General features: G+C 49.8%; 1 protein-coding gene across 1 annotated transcript in view; it reads left to right on the forward strand.

Annotated features, from left to right (window-relative positions):
* celf4 (CUGBP, Elav-like family member 4) overlaps positions 1 to 18,676 on the forward strand; it is a 91,473-nt gene that overhangs the window by 17,129 nt on the left and 55,668 nt on the right. Inside the window, exon 2 of the mRNA XM_076014341.1 lies at positions 8,318 to 8,400. Coding sequence (XP_075870456.1) covers positions 8,318 to 8,400 — 83 coding nt within the window. The remainder of the gene's footprint in view (positions 1 to 8,317; positions 8,401 to 18,676) is intronic.

Consider the following 18,676-nt stretch of genomic DNA (forward strand, 5'->3'; position numbering starts at 1 on the left):
ATCGGCCGCCGTTCATTAGTCTCCAACAGCAACGGCTGCTGAATTTTTTAAGGCCTGTTTTACACCGTGTTGGGGTAAAAAAAAAAAAAAAAAAAAGGAAAAGCACTGGAGGGTCGAAGCGTCGAGGCGGCTGAGCGCTAATTTACAGAAAAGTTGCGGTGACGTTGATATTTTTTTTGGGGGTGGGGGGGGCAAGGACGCTAATCATCCAATCAGAGATTAGGGACGGCTAATGAAAGATTCCCAGATACAGAAAAGTTGGATCTTTCCCAAACACCTTGGGGTTGTGTCCCCCGAAATAGCCGCTATCTCCCGTCTCCTCGCCTCCTCCCGGTTCGCCGGCAATAATCCGAAAGGTCGGCAGAGGTCAGGAGAATATGAGGGACTTTATTGTGTTACAGCGTCTGGCCGTTTGTCTCGGTTTGGACTTTTTCCTTTCTTTCCTTCTTTCTTCCTTCTTTCTTTCTTTCTCTTCGCTCGGCGGAGGCCAGATCCGGCAGGCGATAGGCGCAGTTTTCATTCATCGCCAAACTTTTCAATTTAGAGTAAATATATACGAGGACAACTCTAACCTTCCCGCCGAGGCGGCGAACGTTTTCCAACGGGTTCAATAAATGCAAAAATAAAATAAAATCCCCGGGAGATTGGAAATTCCGACTCGCCGCTACTGCTGTAGCTGCTGTCGCTGCTGCTGCTGCTGCATAACGTTTTACTTGCAGCAGTTTAGGGCAGAAGAAGAAGAAGAAGAAGAAGAAGAAGAAGAAGACGACGGGGAAAAAAAAAAAACAGCCGCATTGCAGCCACTTTCACTTCTTTTTTCCTCATTTATTTTTATGGCGTTTTAAATGGCGTTTTGAACGGCAACAATCACATGGCTCATCTTGGGTGTCCCACTTACAGCGAGAGCGGAGGGCGACTATCTCACCCCCCCCTCCTCGCCGTTTAACACGAGACTTATTAGCATTCCGCTGCTGCGCCCAGTGCTGCTCATTGTCGCCTTGCGCCGCCGAAAGGACCGCGGAGGTTTTATCTCTCCGTCTGAGACACAATAAGTCCAGAATTTTCATCTTTACTCTAAGACCACCACCCGCCACTCCCCCTTCCCCCCTTTTTTTTTTAAAGAGTCTAACTGAAGGGTGTTATCTAAGCCTCAGCACTCACAAAAAAAAAAAAAAAAAAAAAAAAATCCAGTCGGAACGTTCTTGTCTTAAGGTCAATCTTTTTAAAAGGGGGGAGGGGGAGAAAAAGACGGGAAAGAAACATTCTTGTGTTTATTGAGCAAAGGTCGTCCTCCTCGGTCAAAGCTTTCAAGCTGAGATAAGTGCTGACGGAACTGAGGCGAGAGGGCCGAGGGCGGAGGAGGCTGCGTTGAGATTTTTTCATATATATATCTATATATATATATATATAGATATATATATATATATAGATATATAAATTGACTGAGTGAAATTGGACAGCCTCAAATAAAGTTTGGGCTGCAGTGGCTGCGCTTCCTGGCGCGGCTGAATCTTCCCGACGCTATTGACTCTCACCAAGAACCCCCTGAAATATTTAAATGATCGCTGGGAATTCTCCCGCCCCCTCCGTCTGTGGCTGGGAGAATAAAAGGATGGAGGGCGGTAGGGAGGAAGTTTTTTTTTTTCTTTTTTTTTTTTTATGCCAGCCTTTTACAATCCCTGAATTAATAGGCGCAAGATAATTAGAGAATCCTGTGCAGCAACATCGTCCCCCTGGCTGTCTCGTCTTGGGTGGCGTCGGGGGCCGACGCTCGCTCGCGTCCTTTAACGCTGCAAAACGCCAACTCAGGGATGGATTAGCGCCCCTTTTTTTTTTTTTTCTTTACGTTTAGCGAGATCGTAATTAGTTTCGGGGAGACTTTGGAAAGTTGGGGCGGCAGAGTACATCTAGAACCATCTGCCATCTAGGACCCATTTCACCCACTCGGAGAAGAAATACAGGACAACTATTATTAACTTAACTTTTATGACCTTTTTATGCATTTATGTCTCTACTGACTGAGCACTGTGCCTGTCAATTGGCTTTAGGTAGGACATTTTTATATGAACCGGTCTGCCAGCTGCAAGGTTGAACAAAAGATGCATTTTTCATTGAAGTACCCGTCTTTCTTGTGTTTATCATTTGCCACATAATGAAAGCAACCTCATGCTAAATTTAAGAGAAATTTCATAATTATCCGACTAGTTATTAAGTCAACTAATCGTTTCAATAGGCAACTATTAAAATAGTCATTAGTTGCAGCTCCATTTATGAATACTATGCAATTTAAACACCATCAGACTCACATTGTTATTCTTGTACTGATTGAATGGCTGTCTTCTTATGGTGTACGTATTGTGTGCACTGTGAGTTATGGGCTACGTAGTATTTCCCTGATGGGATGAATGAAGTATCTACCTACCTACCTACCAGCCTACCTGCCTGCACCGGTTCTAGCAGGTAGGCTGTAAACACAGGGTTCAACGTGCTTTTCTATCTCGGTTGATATTTTTCATGCAAGGTTTCTCATCGAGAGTGTCGGAGGAAAAAACCTCAATCCGACTTCATCTGCAACATGGCACCTTGGAAACCCTCCCGCGTCCTGACATCACTGATTTGACACGTGCAACCGAATAAGGTTTGCACCTTGCAACCCAACGACACCCTTATAGATATTTATATGTGTGTTTCTTCTATGGTATCGGCACACAGACAGCGTCTGGCTCCTTATCAGCCACCGTGTTGTGAAGCTGCCGTGCAGATGTTCCCGCTAGTCGAACGGGGTCGGAAAACCTCCCCGCGATGCGTCTCAGCCGCTGTGAAAACGAGGCCAGGTGACAGTCGGAGGATTTTCACCGCTGGAGCTGCCGTCTCTTTATTATTATTTCCTCCTCCCCCATTCCCCCTTTCATCCCCCTCCCCTGCCCGCCACCCCCACCCACCAGTAAGTGTTGGCGGTCCCAGCCGTTCCCTCGCCGCCTCCTTTCATCTCCCCTCTTTCTCCTCTGTCCCCCCCCCCCTCTCTCTGTCTCTCTCTCTCTCTTCCACTTCCTCCTCTCTCTCTCTTTCTCTTCCTCCCTTCCTCTCTCTCTCTCTCTCTCTCCGTGGGTGTGTGTCCCTTTAGGGTGTCTGCAGCGGCCGAGATAAGAAGCCAGTGTAGGACACAGGGGGATGGTGTTCACAGGAGCTAGGTGATCTTATCTGCTCTCACTCTCTCCCTTCCCCTCACCCATCCTCCCTCCCTCCTTCCCTCCCTCTCTCTCTTTTCGCTCCCATGCCCTTCTTCCTCTCCTCCCTGTTTTCTCTCCCTCTCTCTCAGCCACTCCTTGTTTCTTCCTCGTCCTCCTCTCCTACCTCCCTCTCTCTCAGATCCCCTCTGCGCCGCTGTTGATTTGAATTTGAAGTGATGGGAAACCAAATTGGCAGCATTGACAGCAGAAACAAACAGCTTATCTCTCTCTCCTGGGCCAATATGGGTCTTAGTCAGATACCGGAGCTGCTGCCAGCATCTGACTTGTGACAATGATGATAAATGGAGCGTTTGTTGACTGTCACTTTTCATGCCCGTGTTTATCTGAGCGCGCGTGTGGCCGTGTTAGCATCTGTGCACGCATGTTTGCCCGGCGCCCCCCTCCCCCGCTCCGCCGTACATGTGTGATTACACTCAGCGGAGGAACGTGACCGGATTTATTCATCTCTTTTTTCAGATGTGTATGTCTCTCTCTCTCTAAGTGAGTGTGTGCTTGACTCCATTTCGATGTTTGTGAAGTTGGCCAACTGGATAATTGGAAGACACACAACGTGGTTGGGTACCACTCTATCGTCACTACCCATTTTAACTAGATCTTTATTTCTTGAATCTGGACTGCAGTAGCGCAGCCAGACACAATTCACTGTCCAACAGCCTCTATAGATCTCCACAAAAGAGAATATTTAGCCTTGTGTTGCCAGCCTCCTGCTAAAATATACACTAGCTAGTGAAGTTCGGACACACCTTCTCATGCCACGGTTTTTCTTTATCTTTACTGCTTTCTGTTGTAGATACATATTGAAGACATCAAATATATGAGCAATATATATGAAATGATGTATCAAAGAAAGCATTGTTAATTAGCTAAATGTTTTATATGAAGGGTGGCTTTTTTGAAGAAATTAAAGTATGAAATGCTTTGGAGTTATGTCACACTTTTTCTGTTCGTTCATTCGTTGTTTAGATCCCTTGAATAAGAATCTATATTAAAATGAAAGAAAAACCATTGCATCGGAAGGTGTGTCCAAACTCCTGACTAGTAGTGTTGTAGGGTGTCCAGGCCCTTTGTGACATCATAAAAGGGAATTGCCAGAAAACATGGGTGATGTTAACTTCAGAAAATAATGTATTTGCTTTGGCTCTCGGCACTACTCACTACAATATCCAGGTGTTGGATATTCGCAGTGGGTATTTTTAATGAGAATACTCATATGTGCACCAGTAAGCTTGGCTGTTGTCTTCTGCCTCTTGGGCAAACTGATGGGGGGTTCTGTGCGGCACGCCACAGAGATGGTCTCCTAAACAGGAGACACGCACGCGGTCAGCACTTTAAAACTGCGAGGTCACGGGGGAAGCCTCCAGCCATGACGGCTTAAGAGCGCTCGCTGCGGCTGGAGCGCACGTAGGGAATGAGAACAAGACGAACGAGCGTAGAAGCCAAAAGGCAGAGCGGGAAGGAGAGTGATGGAGCGTCGCGGGCAGGACGCCTGTGGAAGTCGACAGAGAGGGAAGCTGGAAGCGAACCTGAGCGAGGAGGCTCCTGGTAAACATCAGCTGTCGCGGGATTGGACGAGGCGTAACTGGAAATATTTGCATTTTAATGTAATTATGCTCTTTGGAACATATGGTGTGTGGTTGAAAGAGAGCGTTGTTCCCATCGTCAACCTCATTCGTTTGCCAAAGACGTTCAGTTGCTGCCTGGATGATGTTTGTCCTGATTCTACTGAGAGAAAAAAGAAAAAGAAAGACAGACTGACGTTTTATCGCTGCACTGGAGCAAAACTCGATGGAGCCCAGATTGATTTTGACTGTGTATTAAACAAATACCTCCATTTTAACCCATATGCACACAAACATGAACGTTAGATTGTAAGTTGCAAGTCCAGCTTTGGCATGAGAAGATTTTATAGAAAAGCTGAAAGTCGCGTGAGGCAAGTAGGAAGTAGTGAGTTCCTGAAGATCTCATGCGTGGTTGCCCCGCCCACATTTGAAAAAAACAAATGGTCTGCAGAGGTGTTACTGCGATAATGAGAATTCTGACGTAGGGAGACGAGCAAAATCCAGACGACTTGTTTCAGAGCTGTGACACAGACAAAGCCGGCCCACATAGAAATTCACAGGTAGTCATATTTTGTGATTTTGTGCGAGCTGTTGTGCCGCTAACGCAAAAAGACGCGTTAAAGAGCTGATAAGGACGGTTTTTAAGAGGACCCCTTCAATGTTTTAGTTCCGTGCAAAAAAAGAAATGTGTCAACCCTGATCCTATCCAACCCACACGTGCGCGTGCCTGACGTGAACACGCACTCTTTTGTGCATGCACCAGCCATGTGAATTATCCCCACCCCACCCCCCACCCTCTCTCCGTGCATTTCCTGTGGGACGGTGTCGACATGTAGCGTTAACACGTCGGGCCCCCGGAGAGGACGAGGAGGTAGCCAAGCTGTCATGGGCGAGCTCCCACTCCGCCTAATGAGCGAGAGAGAGAGAGAGAGAGAGAGAGAGAGAGAGAGAGAGAGAGCCCCGGTAATTAAAAACACCAACAGGCGGAACGCCCCCCGTGTCCCGCCATCAGGACGACCCCGGGGTTAAAGACGCGGCGAGCGGAGAGGAAGGACGGCGAGGCTGCATCTGCATGGAGCGCAACCACCGCAACTATAAACTGATCCCGGTTTGAAGGAAGGAAAAAAAAGAAAAGGGACAAACAACAAAGAGAAGCATCGCAGGGAAGAGCAGAGAGGAGGCTGCTCCACTCTTCCTCTGCTCCACTCTTCCTCTGCTCTTCTTCCTCTGCTTTTAGCTTTTTTTCCTCAGAACTGTACTGTGGTAGTGCTCTCTCTCTCTCTCTCTCTCTCTCTCTCTCTGTGTGTGTGTGTGTGTGTGTGTGTGTGTGTGTGTGTGTGTGTGTGTGTGTGTGTGTGTGTGTGTGTGTGTGTGTGAGTGTCTATGATAATCGTCTGCTCAGCCTTGATGTTCCCAGAACAAACTGTAATTCTTTTGTCTCAGTGTCGGCGGGAGGGAGCGGCCGGTCTGCGAGGAAGGTTTCTCTCTCTCTCTCTCTCTCTCTCTCTCTCTCCCTCTCTCTCTCTCTCTCTCTCTCAATCAAAACAGCGACAGGAGAAATCAGCCGCTGTCGCACCTCTCCGCTCCGCTGTTTTTGTCACGTTTATTCGGGAGTGATTTTTTCAAATAACAATATTCTGACATCTGATTAATTTGTTTTGTTTTGTTCTTTTTAGTTAACGATGCTGTTAGCTTGACTCACGTTCAGGTTTCCAGCGTAGCGGCCTGGCACAGTTAGTAATCCACAAAACTGCACATGTCTCTATTTTAGTTTCCTGAATCTTCCAAATGCTTGGAGGGTGACAGAAACAAGGCATAGCCAACCTGGGAGAGGCGTCGGTGACCTTTGTGACATCACAATGGGATGAGTCCCAGATAGAAAGTGTGTTTTAGCCCACGCTGAAGACTGGGGCGAGTGCACGGGGGTAACAGATGGAATTCTCTCATTTCTGGGGAGTTTGACAAACCTGCAAGTTGCAATCAGGCCTGGTTGGCTGAACCGTCCAAACGCTTGTCTGTTCCTTCCATCTGGGATCCAGCAGCACGGTGACCATCCCTGCTTCCTGGTCTCACACGTCATCACTCGTCTTCCTCGCACCGGCCGTGATGTCACAAAAAGCCACCGGACCCCAAACTAGCGTTGTAGTCAAGAGCGCACACGCGAGACGCACTGAAGGAACACAACCGGAACCTGCTCTTGGTGTAAACATAACGGCTCGCTATCATTGGACAAGGGCGCCGCCAAGATCCCGCTGAAGGCGGCTCTGTCTGTCTGTCTGTCTGTCTGTCTGTCTGTCTGGGCCTCTGAGGAGAAGATTTTCCCCGCCGACTCAGGTCGACGGCCCCAAAAAAATCCTGAAATGTTTGCCTCAAATTGAATCGCGCCGCCGTTACAGCATTTATCTTTATTTATTTTTTCCCGTCCAATTTCCTTGGGCGAGCGTCGTATTAAGCTGTCAGGCGCATGAATCATTAGCCTTGATCTGCAGATTGACAGTTTGTCAGTTGGCTGACAGCGGCGTGCGGCTGGCTGTCAACAGGAGGTGGCGAGGCTACCGGCTTACACCGTCCCCCATGGCTCCTCCCAGACCCCCGGCCCATCCCTCCCCCTCCCCCTCCCCTCACGTCTCCATCCTCCTTCCACCCCCTCGCGTCAGCCCAGGTGCTAACAACGAGAGAAAAGAAAAAAAGAAAAACGAGGGATTGTGGGTAGTCTTGGAACATATGGAGCGGAGAGAAGCGGCGGCGGCGGCGAAATGAGGGGGGGAGGGGGAGGGGGAGGGGGAGAGAAAGCTGTCAGGGAAATGTCTATCCTTGTCGCGGGCGCCGGAGGAGTGCGATGGACAAATGGATAACTGCTATTTCAGACTGGCAGCGAGGGAGGGGGGAGGGTTTGGGGTGGGGGGGGGCTCGGTCGGATTTGATGCGTGCGGCGGGCGGAATGGCTCCCGCCGAGCCGAGTGTGCGCAAATTTGTTGCATATCTCCCCGGCACCGCAAATTGTCGCCTCTCTCTCTCTCTCTCTCTCTCTCTCTCTCTCTCTCTTTCTCTCACTCTCTCTTTTCTCTTTTTTCCTGAATGCCACTGCTGCCGCCTTCATTTTGTGTGGATTGCCACTGTGTACACAGGAATGTTCCGTTTATTCAGGCGCCCGAGATGCCGGCGTTTTGTGAGCGCGCGCACTCACGTGCACGGGCGCGTGCACACAAAACGCCGGTGAATTCCCAGAGCGCCCGTGTAGACAGTTTCACAGTGATGGCTGCGGGCTCGCTGTGTGTGTGTGTGTGTGTGTGTGTGTGTGTGTGTGTGTGTGTGTGTGTGTGTGTGTGTGTGTGTGTGTGTGTGTGTGTGTGTGTGTGTTGTTTTTGGTTATTCGCTGGTGATTGGTTGCAGCTCTCCCCCTCCCCCTCCCCGATGTCTGTCCCCCAGTACACATAACATAATTATCTCCCCTCTCTCTCTCCTTCACCCCCTCCCCTCCCCCACTTCCCCCATGCTGTGTTTCAGGCTGTGCCTTCCTCACCTACTGTGCCAGAGAGTCGGCCCTGAAAGCCCAGAATGCATTGCACGAGCAGAAGACCCTGCCAGGGGTAAGACAAGGACCGCCGTGTCGACCCAGGGGTGGGGGTGGAGGGGAGGGGGGGGTGCAGTGGGAGTGGGGGGAGAGGGAGGGGGGGACATGACAAGACGAGCCTCACTCACTGCCACATAAACGCAGACGCTGGTGTTGAACATGTGACGCCTGATTTTTATTTCAAAACGGGGGAGACTGGGGGGGAGGGGGGCGGGGGGGCACACTTGTCATGACTTGTTCATCATCGGCTGCATATTGCGGCCTTTTACCCCCCCCGTCACCACCGTGGCCACCCTTAAAGGCGTAGTTCACCCAACATTGAAGCTCTTGTCTGTTTGGTCGGCACTGTATCCATTCTAGAGGTTCAAAGAGTCAAAGAATTCCACCTGCGTTCATTCCGGTTTAAGCCAACAGTGGCTTAAAAAACTCCAAACAAGCGGTCAGTTCGTATTTTATTTTCCTTCAGAAAGTGCAGACAGAGCCTCCGATCGCAGCGGAAACCACTCGTGTCGACGAGGTGCTATTTCCGCTGTGGGTGAACTATCCCTTTAAATATCCGTCCTCCTCTTCCTCCCTTCTCTTCCCCTCATCACCCCCCCCCTCCTCCCCCCACCGCCGCCTCCCTCCTCGCACACTATCTCTCTCTCTCTCTCTCTCTCTCTCTCTCTCTCTCTCTCTTCACTTTGACAGTCACACACACACACATACACACACACGGCATGCATGCACACGCACGCACACGCACACACACACACACACACACACACACACATACACACACACACACACACACGCACACACACAAACCCACTGGGAGAAAACCACACACAGCATCACATCATAGGCGATGCTATTTATAGCCCTTCCTCCAGTTTGTGTAAATGAGCGTGCGTGCCTGGGCACGTGCGTGTTTGATTCGACGTGTGTGGGCAAACACACACACGCACAAACATGCACACACACACACACACACACACACACACACACACACACACACACACACACACACACACACACACACAGGCGCGCAGGCAGGCAAACGGATGAAAAGCGGCCTGGCGGGTGGATGTGGGCCTGGTTCCACCCTGGTGTGCAGGCCGTGTCCACGCTGTGGCCTCGGCCGCTCGCAACAAGTGTGCGCTAGGAAATGTGCATCACGACGACGTTGCCGCTCACGCAACGACGCAGCCCGGGGCGGAAAACACGCGTCCCATTTTTAACATCCTGCTCCGATGTTGACGCGCGAAGCGTCAGTGTGGGGATTTTTTTTTTCCTTCCTCTTCCTCCTCCTCCTCCTCCTCCTCTTCCTCTTCCTCCTCCCCCTCCTCCTCTTCCTCCTCCCCCTCCTCTTCTTTCTCCTACTTCTTCCTCTACTTCTTCCGCGCATGTTCCAGTGCACGGGTATTCAGTCGCCGCCGCGCGCGTCCACGTGCGCGCGGATGACGTGCCTTGTAAGCACTTTTCCTTTTTTTTCAGCGCGATTTCATGGATTAAATGTTCCTGAGTGAGCTGGCGTGCGACACCTCTCTCATGTGCGTGCGCACGTGCACCTGCAATTTATCGGCGCGCACCTCATGTGTGTGCGTGTGTGCGTGCGCACGGGGAAGTTTGGGTGCGTTTCTGTCATGTCTGGCTCAGTTTGCTCTGTTCGTTTTTAATGACGCCTCCAGGGAAGCTGACAGTCGCCGTGTTGAGCGCGCAGCCTTTGATGTGAGTGATTATGACATCACAGACGTGCAGCCGAGAAGAGCGGAGGAGTGGGGATCCGCGCTCTCGCTGTTTTCTTTCTCCTTTTTTTTTTTTTTTTTCACCCTTATCCACCCGCATCCCAGTGGCACGTTATTCAGAGAGAAAGGAGGGAGGGATAGAGGCGCAGAGAAAGAAAGAGAGGATGGATGGAGAGATTAAATATTTGGCCAAAACCAGGATGCGAGTTTTGTCTTCAGACAAAAAGGCGCCGCAGATTGATGTTCTCGCGTTTGCACGGGCCAGAAGACATGGGCGCGAAGACAATCTTTCTCCTTTCCGTCCCTTCTTTAATCATCGTTAAGGAGCCGGGCCTGCGCCGCCGCCGCCGCCTCCACAGCAAATAAATTCAATCAGTCGCTTGCAATCAGCCCTGTTTTGGAGGGAGACGCTAATTGGGCGAGCCGGCGGCGGCGGCGCTGGAGGGGAAGGAGGATGGACGGTCGGTCGGTCGGTCGGTCGGTCGCAGGATCGCATTGATCAGTGGTGAGCGTTAAGCAAACAGAGGTAATGCTGCGGGACAGGCCTGCGGACGCTGAAGGAAACCCTGGAGCAGAACATTGGGAGAAGCCAAGCAGAAAGGTTGTCTTCTGCTGCCGGTGGGCTCGAAAAAATAAATAAATAAAACGTTGTTTTTTTTTTTTTTTTGAAAGTGGCAAAACAAAAATAAATTGGCTCTGTTGACAGAGCGAGGACTCAGAGGCAGCCCCCAGAATCCAAGATGGCGGCCCATTCATTTCAGTGAAGTTGCTCAACCAACGCATACAGCAAGAACGTTTTTGACTTCCGCATCGATGGGCCCGTAGAGCACGCGCAGTAGTGTCCCTTCCCATCATGCCTCTGTAACTCACATGATCTATTTGGCCAATCAGAACGATCCTGGAGAACGTCACTTACAGACGCGTCAGGACGCAGCCAATCAGAACGAGCTGAGACACAGCAGCACGTACGACGTTGTGACGTCACGCTGGGGAAAAAAACTCTTTACGAGTGAATTTCTGGCCTTTATCATTTTTTAAATGACTAAAAGACCATAACTGAAAAACCTACAATAGAAAGATTTGCTATGAATTGGGTTTCGGGTCACAGTCGTCGTGTCAGCCGTTTTAAAGGCGTTTATTTTTGTATTGTGGTCTAAGGGATCAATACTTTTTGGGCCCATGGGATTTTTTTTTTGCTGCAGTACCTTGAGTGGCCACTGGAAAAAATCCGTGTGCCACCATATTGCCAGTCCGCCATATTATCCACTTCTTATAATACATCCATGCTCCCCACCACCACCAACCGTCTTCCCCCCTCCCCCCCCGCCCCCCTCCGAAAACGTCCCAATTTTGAAATGAATTCAGCTCCTTTCTTCCCGTGCCAGGTGAGCCAGGAGAGTGAGGGGATTAGGTTTCCTCTCGGAAATGCCCTGTAAGCATATGGCCGCGGGCTGTTAGCGTAGCTCCGACGTAGCAACCGCCGAGGGTTGCCTTCTGCGTGTCTGTGCACGTGCATCTGTGTGTGTGTGTGTGTGTGTGCAGTGTCAAGAGAGACTTTGGGTAAACAAGCCACGAGCAGAAACACTGATGTCAGAGCGACGCTGACATTGAACCGCTCGCGACGGATGACAAATTGTTCCCGCACACGGCTCATTCCGCCACGGCGGCGGCGACCGCGGCGACACAGGATTATGCTGATGGAGAATGAAGTTTCTGCCAACGTAATTAAATAGGCCACTGACACAGTAAACAGTTTTCACTGCATTGTTCAGGGGACGCGCGGAATTATTCAAGAGGGGGCGTTTGAGCGGGGAAGGAAAAACTCCCGGCGGGAAGTGAAGGGACGTCCGAATGTTGGCGGCGAGGTCACGGAGTTCCGCTTCTGTTATTGGCCTCAATATCTGAGTCTGAATGCAACATAAAAAGTTCAATTATAATGGTAGAAGATTATTAATAGTTTGTAATTAAATCGTCAACATGCTGAAGCTTTTTGTCACTATTAAAGACTAATTAAAAATAGAGTAAATTGTCAGACTGCCATGAGTTTCCCATGTTGTCTCATATGTCGCCTTATAGGAAGTTTTCTTTATTTATATATTAAAGACCCAACCTCTGTAGGGTTCTGTCTGAGACCTATGGAGAGTTTGAATGGCAGCCAGTCATCGTGGAATAATGACTGACAATGTGCAACAGGCCATGACAGCTTCTTCACTCTTCCAGCATCAACACAATGTAGACATACAGACTAGAATTATCAGCTGACGTTGTCACGTTAAAGGGCCACGTTGTAACGTTGGTAGGAAACAGAACAGGCAGTGCACTGAGTCACTAAAGAAAAGTAGTGACTAATCTGCTTTAATATATTTGCATGAAGAGCAGGTGAGATGAGGGATCTGCAGGATTTTATCCTGATATCGCAGCTGATGGAAGAAAGATGCCAGTCAAGTGGGACGTCAGAAAACTTTCTTATGGTTGGCAGCTACTAAATCCTACACACTGACCCTTTTAACAATATGTTTCCTTGACAGATGCACAAAACAAATGTGAATAGAAGGGGGGGGGAGGACGACTAGGCGTGAACAAGTTTGGCCTGTCCTGCAGGACTCTGGGCTAAGGACAGCCGTCGAGGAGGCATCTGCTTATTTAATTATTTATTTGTCTTGGAGAAAGTGACGTGAGAGGAGTCCAAAATAGGGCACGTCCCAAACGCCGGGCCCCTGGCTGCCATATATTTGTGATCCCGCGTTCCAGTTTCAGACTCGCACAACCGCAGGAGGCTTTAAAAAGCCTCTATCGATTCTGGCAAAAGTCCTCGCGAGTGGGAGGGTGTGTGTGTGTGTGTTGATATCATGTGGGTTTTTGTGTGAGTGTGTGTGAGTGTGTTTTCACAGGGGGAGGGGAGAGGGGGGGGGGGGTCGGTCACGGGCGGCATTGCAAAACCGGAGCCACGGTGCAGTGCACGTAACACAAACCACAGGGTGCAGAGACGCGGCAGCAGCAGCGGGCAGCAGCAGCAGCAGCAGCAGCAGCAGCAGCAGCAGCAGCAGCAGCAGCAGCGGCAGCAGCAGCAGCGGCAGCTCCTCCTGTACACGTACAAACGCTGGCGCTCACTGACCAACTATAAATCCGAAGCAGTGACCTGGCATCCGTTCAGACGGGCTGCCACATCCACCGTATAGGCCTCACAGCTGCTGCCACGCCCCCGCTCCCCCCCCACACACACACACACACACACTAAGAGCAAGCAAGATACTTAACACCACGTTCCGTTCTGCAGAGTAAAGAGAAAACACACTATCGCGGCGCCGACGCTGGGAGCCGCTCGCCTGTAACCGCAGAGCGGCGGCGGTGGCGGCAACAACAGCACACCTCGTAAACACAACACACCCATTCACCGAGCCGATAGGCAGATACTCAAAGAAAAGGGAGAGCAGCAGCGCCGCCCGAGAGAAATACGGCGTCAATTGACTCGCTGCGCTGTAATAGTGAGCCAGATGAGAAAATATAGAACACTGTGAATCAATGTGTCATTTCAGAGGGCTTTTCAAACACACACACACACACACACACACACGGGCACATACATTATGGAGCATGCACACAGCCTGCGGGCAAACAAACAACAGAGAAGACCAAAAAGTAAATGAAGAGCAGGAGGAAGCGAGGAGGGAGTGTCGGGTGATGGCAGGTTTCGAAGTGAGGGGGAGTGGAGGGGTGGGGGGTGAGGTGAGGTGGGGAGTGGGGGTACGGGGGGGGTCAGTACAGTCTCACCCCGTCCCTCGCCACCCAGCCAAAGTTGAGACAACGCCAGGGCGAGTGAGAAATCCATGGCATTGATTGGCCCCTCCTGCGACCCACTTTCAGAGACGCTTTTTCATTTCTCTCTCGCTCTCTCTCTCTCTCTCGCTCTCTCCCTCTCTCTCTCTCCCTCTCGCTCTCTCTCTCCACAAGTCACCCTCATTGGTCAATTACTGCCGGCCTCCCCAGGTGTGGAGGATTGAACGGGGAGCGCGATGACGGCGCTCACTTATGATCCGTTTCCATTAAGGCCTCGCCCACATACCCCGACCTCCCCCCGCCACTCCCCCTCCCCCTCCCCCCACCCCCCTGACACGACGAGCAGCGCTCAGCCAGCAGGAGGCGTCGAAGGGAGGTGAAGCCTCCGAAAAGCCCTGTTTTTCTGTGGGGGTGGGTGCAAACCCATAAAGTAAAAGAGCAACTTCTCTCAGTGCAACAACAGAAAAAAAGTCTATATTTGAAAAAAAAAAAACACACACACAAAGAAAAGGGCAGCCAGCGCTGGCAGTTGAAAATTCAACAAAAGAATAAACAATGTTCAGCGTCCAGGCCGAGCGGCACTCAGAGAGAAAGAGGGAGAGAGGGAGAGGGAGAGAGGGAGGCGGCGGCCCGTCTGAATCTGGCAGGTCATAAGCCTGCAATAAAAATTCAAATGAGCCGAGCCATCAGGACGACTGCGACAGCTCAAAGGTTTTTTTCTTTTTCCTTTTTTTCTGAATCGGGGTTTGTCATAAACTTTTTCAACTTTAACCCCCCCATGAAGACTGTAAAGACTCTGCAGCTCTTTGTGCCTTTTCTTTTTTTAGTGTTTTTTTGGGGGACTTTAGGGGTCTCAAGATGAATGTTTCAGCCCGAGCTTGAACATCCAACACCTTCACATCCAACCTGGTGCTGTTCACCACAGTTCCTTTTTTTTTTTGGGCTGAAGGAGAAAATGACAAAAAAAAAACAAACTAGGACTTTAGAGACTTATTGGCGCTCTGTTTGGGGTGAAAGGCTGCATTCCAAATAGCCAAACAGCTGCGTTCCTTTAAAGGCCGACGGTGGCGCGTTCCCCTCCGTCCCCCGCTAACGTCGCCGTCGCCCGGGTTCCTGCCGCAGACGATAAAACGATACGGCCGGCTGTTATAGTTCCAGTTTCCAGGTGTCCGTGTACTCTCGGCCATCCATATGTGGCGCTCTTTCATTTAATCCCCCATTAAGGGGGTAAAGCATGAATGGTGTCGCAATTACAACAGAGATCATTAGAAGCCCACACGCCATCTTTTGTCATGCAAAAGTCTGAGCGCTGCCATTATCATTAGGCTCCAGGCCTGATGTTACAACCTCCCGTCGCCAAGCGAGACTCGGAGCAGATTGTACAAACGGAAGGGGGGAGGAGAGGGGAGAGCATTAAAAAAAAAAAAACATCTGTCTGGAGGTGGCGCTTCACTTTTCCACTTTCCAATAATACAAACCCCTTTCAACAGTGGTGCGTCACCACCAGCCGGGCCGACGCGAGTGAGAGTGGCGGCAAAGTGACACAAGAGAACCATGTTGTGGTTATTGTGGCGTGCGTGGCATCAGGGAGGCTACTTTAGAGTTTGGAGGCTGGTACGCCGCATCATGTCACTGCCAGACCATGCAGTTTTGCGCAGACCAAAACAAACCGGCTCCCCGGGCGTCCAATAGGAAGGCCCGCTCATTCCAGTGGAGTTGCTCACGAAGCCAATAAAGTCCAACACAACTTGAATTTGACTTTTGCGTAATGGGGCCCATAGAACCCGTCTGACTTCCTATCGTGCCTTTGTGACCCCCATGGTGCATCAGAGTGCATCATAAGCCAATCAGAACAGACCGACGCCGTGATTTCACATTTGGAATAAACTCTTGTGGATTTTATGGCCCTTATAAAAAAAAAACATAGAAAGATTAAAAGTCCATGAAACACAAAATAGAATGATTTATTATGAACCGTGATTCAGGCCGGAGGCATCCTATCAAAACAAAGATTTACAGGTTTTTATTTTCGTATTGCCGTCTATGGTAGAAATACTTCTTGGCAGAGCAGTGCTACCATATCCAATTCTCATAAAACGTCTGTGCGGTGAACATTAGCTGAGCCAATTAGGAGACAACAGAATCGCAAGTCGTCCATCAAAGTCCACAGTAGTGCAGCCACCGGACGACTGAGTTTCCTCAGTTTCCTCTCTGTTGGTTTGTCTACTTGTAGATTGAAACTATTTTTGCCTTTGGCAGGATGTGTCACCGCTGCCTTTTAGCAGCAGTGCGGCACACACAGAGGGCGCTGTGACATCACTTCCTCCTGTAGATGTCATGACACCCCTCGTTCTGTGCAGAGCAGAATTTCCTTTTACTGAGTCCTGAACAGATGAATTTCACACGTAGCTCCTTTAAATGGCACCGTGAGTGAAGAAGATTCCCCCATTGTAACTCTACAATGGAGAAGAATTTTAGCATTATTTTTCTATTACTGTCAAGTGGGCATTTGATGCTGATTCAAACAACCACACCACAACAACTCAGAATTACACAATTTGCAAATCAAGTTGGCCTTAGCCACTTACATCGATTCAGCGCCGTGGTGTTCGGCATAAATGTTTTGAATTTTCATCGTATCGCAGCTTCAAATTGCTCATTTTAGCCGAAGTCTCTTTCAGGAGTCGCAGCCAGTGGCTGGAAAAGTGAGATAAGCCATCTAAAAACACAACGGCCGCCGCCGCCGCCGCCGCCTGCGCGACAAGCGACAACACCTCGGATGAAGTGCTTTTATCGGGCGACACAAACATTTCCGCAAGGTTTTGTGCGCCACGCCAGGGCTTGAAAACACATCTGCTGTTGGCTGGAGCTACAGTCAGAGCCTGAAAATCAACTTGTCCTTTCCCTTGGCTCCCTATTGATCCGCGGCGGCGGCGGCCTCGGCGTCCCGCTCCGCTGAGCACTTACAAGTCATAGCGCCTCCACTGACAATTTAGGACTCTTACGCGTACTCGTCGGAATATAGAGTAGCAAAAAAAACAAAAACAAAAACAGTCATTTCCCGGCCCTTCCCTATATGTATATATATAAAAAAAAAAAAAACACGACTCTGATGTTCCCATTATTGTTGAAGTGGCGAGAAAATCATCCACGCAGTTCTGCCGTGATTGGGGTCGCTGCCATTTTCCCCCAAAAGTGCTGCTCTTGTGCAGTGAAATGAACCTGGCAGCGGCTGCCGCTGCCACTCGGGATGGAAGCAGCTGCTGCAGCTGCCTTTCACAATAATAAGAATAATAGTACTAAAAAAAAAAACCTGATGGCACCCTCGCCACGTGCGCGCCCCAAAGATTTAGCACCCGGATAAGATGGCGGCAGCGTGGGTGAAATATTCCACCAGTTTTTCATTTTCCTAAATAAATGTCACCCCCCCACCCCCACCCACTCCTCCGTGTACTTAACCCCCTCCGCACTCGGCGGCGTGGCTGTTTTTTTTATCGTGGTCGGTGCGGTTAATTTACCGCCCGCGTTAAACGTGGAGGAACAGCGAACAGATAAAAAAGCAATAAAACCCCAATAAATCAGTCACGGCGACGGCATAATGTATCTATTAGAGTGGCGTTTTATTGATCATTGAAGGAATATTGCAGCACATCTCGCCTTTTCTTCCCGCGGCCCAACGGCTCGCGCTCGGCTTCGTTGCGGCAGAGAGAGTTTTTCACTCCACGCTTCCGTTTTATCCCCCCCTGGAGGCCTCGCGGAGCTCCTGCAGCTCTTTAGCATCATGCTAGCTGTTGCTCTTATCCCGCCGTCGTGCACGGCTTAGCTTCAGCGAGTTGAAACGCAGACATAACGCTCAGGTCAGGGGTCGCTCGTTGATCTTTGGAAGTCAGGGCGACTTTTCATTTAAAAAAACAAAAAAAACAAAGTTGCCATTCATTTTTCAAAAATGCTTCTAAGTGCTCAGGTCAAAGTGATGAAGAACTTTGAGGTAAATGTGGAGCACAAATAATTCATTTGTATATAGACACACTAGTCGCTAAAAAGGGATATTTGTCTTTCCGATGAAATTTCTGCTATGCAACTAAAACACAACAGATGAATTTGAGTCGTAGATTTTTCATCCCGTGTCCAACTGTTAACGAGTCATCCCACAGCTGCCACTGTTGCTCCATTACACTGTCTGAGGTGAGGAAACTGCCATCACGTACTATTGCTTGAATGAGCAACTTTCGCGACGTCAGATCGGTGCAGCGAAAACTTTTTTACATGTGGCGTGAATTTCATCCCAAAGTCGAACATCCCCGTAACTTTTTTTTTCCACAGGGAAGGATGATTGTGTCGGTTCAAAGCGAAGGTCAATTATCATGCTGCTGCTCTCTCCCTCTTCTTTTCTCATGACGCTGAAATTATGAGCAATTACAGTGTGTCGAGGCTGGGATGAGGGATTTCTTGGAAGATGGTGAGAAGTATCAGGATCTGAGCTGAAACAATTGATTTGCTGCTGCTGCTGCTGCTGCTGCTGCTGCTGCTGCTGCTGCTGCTGCTGCTGCTATTGACGACAGCGGAAAGCAGAACTCAGCCGCAATTTAGTTATTCACGCTGTTTTCTCCGAATGGATTTCACCGTCCTGTAAATGTCTTTCACGTGTGCAAAGAAAAAGAAAAAAACAAGAAACTAAATCCACTTTATTTCTCCCTCCCTCACCAACCTTTTTCTTTTTTTAACCGCCAGGAATTTGATTTCCGCCGCTCGGCCACATCATCTGATATTTGCGGCCGAGTTTGGAAG

Source organism: Nelusetta ayraudi, unplaced genomic scaffold (genome assembly GCF_046127955.1).
Source record: "Nelusetta ayraudi isolate G7.1 ecotype Tasmania unplaced genomic scaffold, CSIRO-AGI_Nayr_v1 ptg000168l, whole genome shotgun sequence".
NCBI classification, from domain to species: domain Eukaryota; kingdom Metazoa; phylum Chordata; class Actinopteri; order Tetraodontiformes; family Monacanthidae; genus Nelusetta; species Nelusetta ayraudi.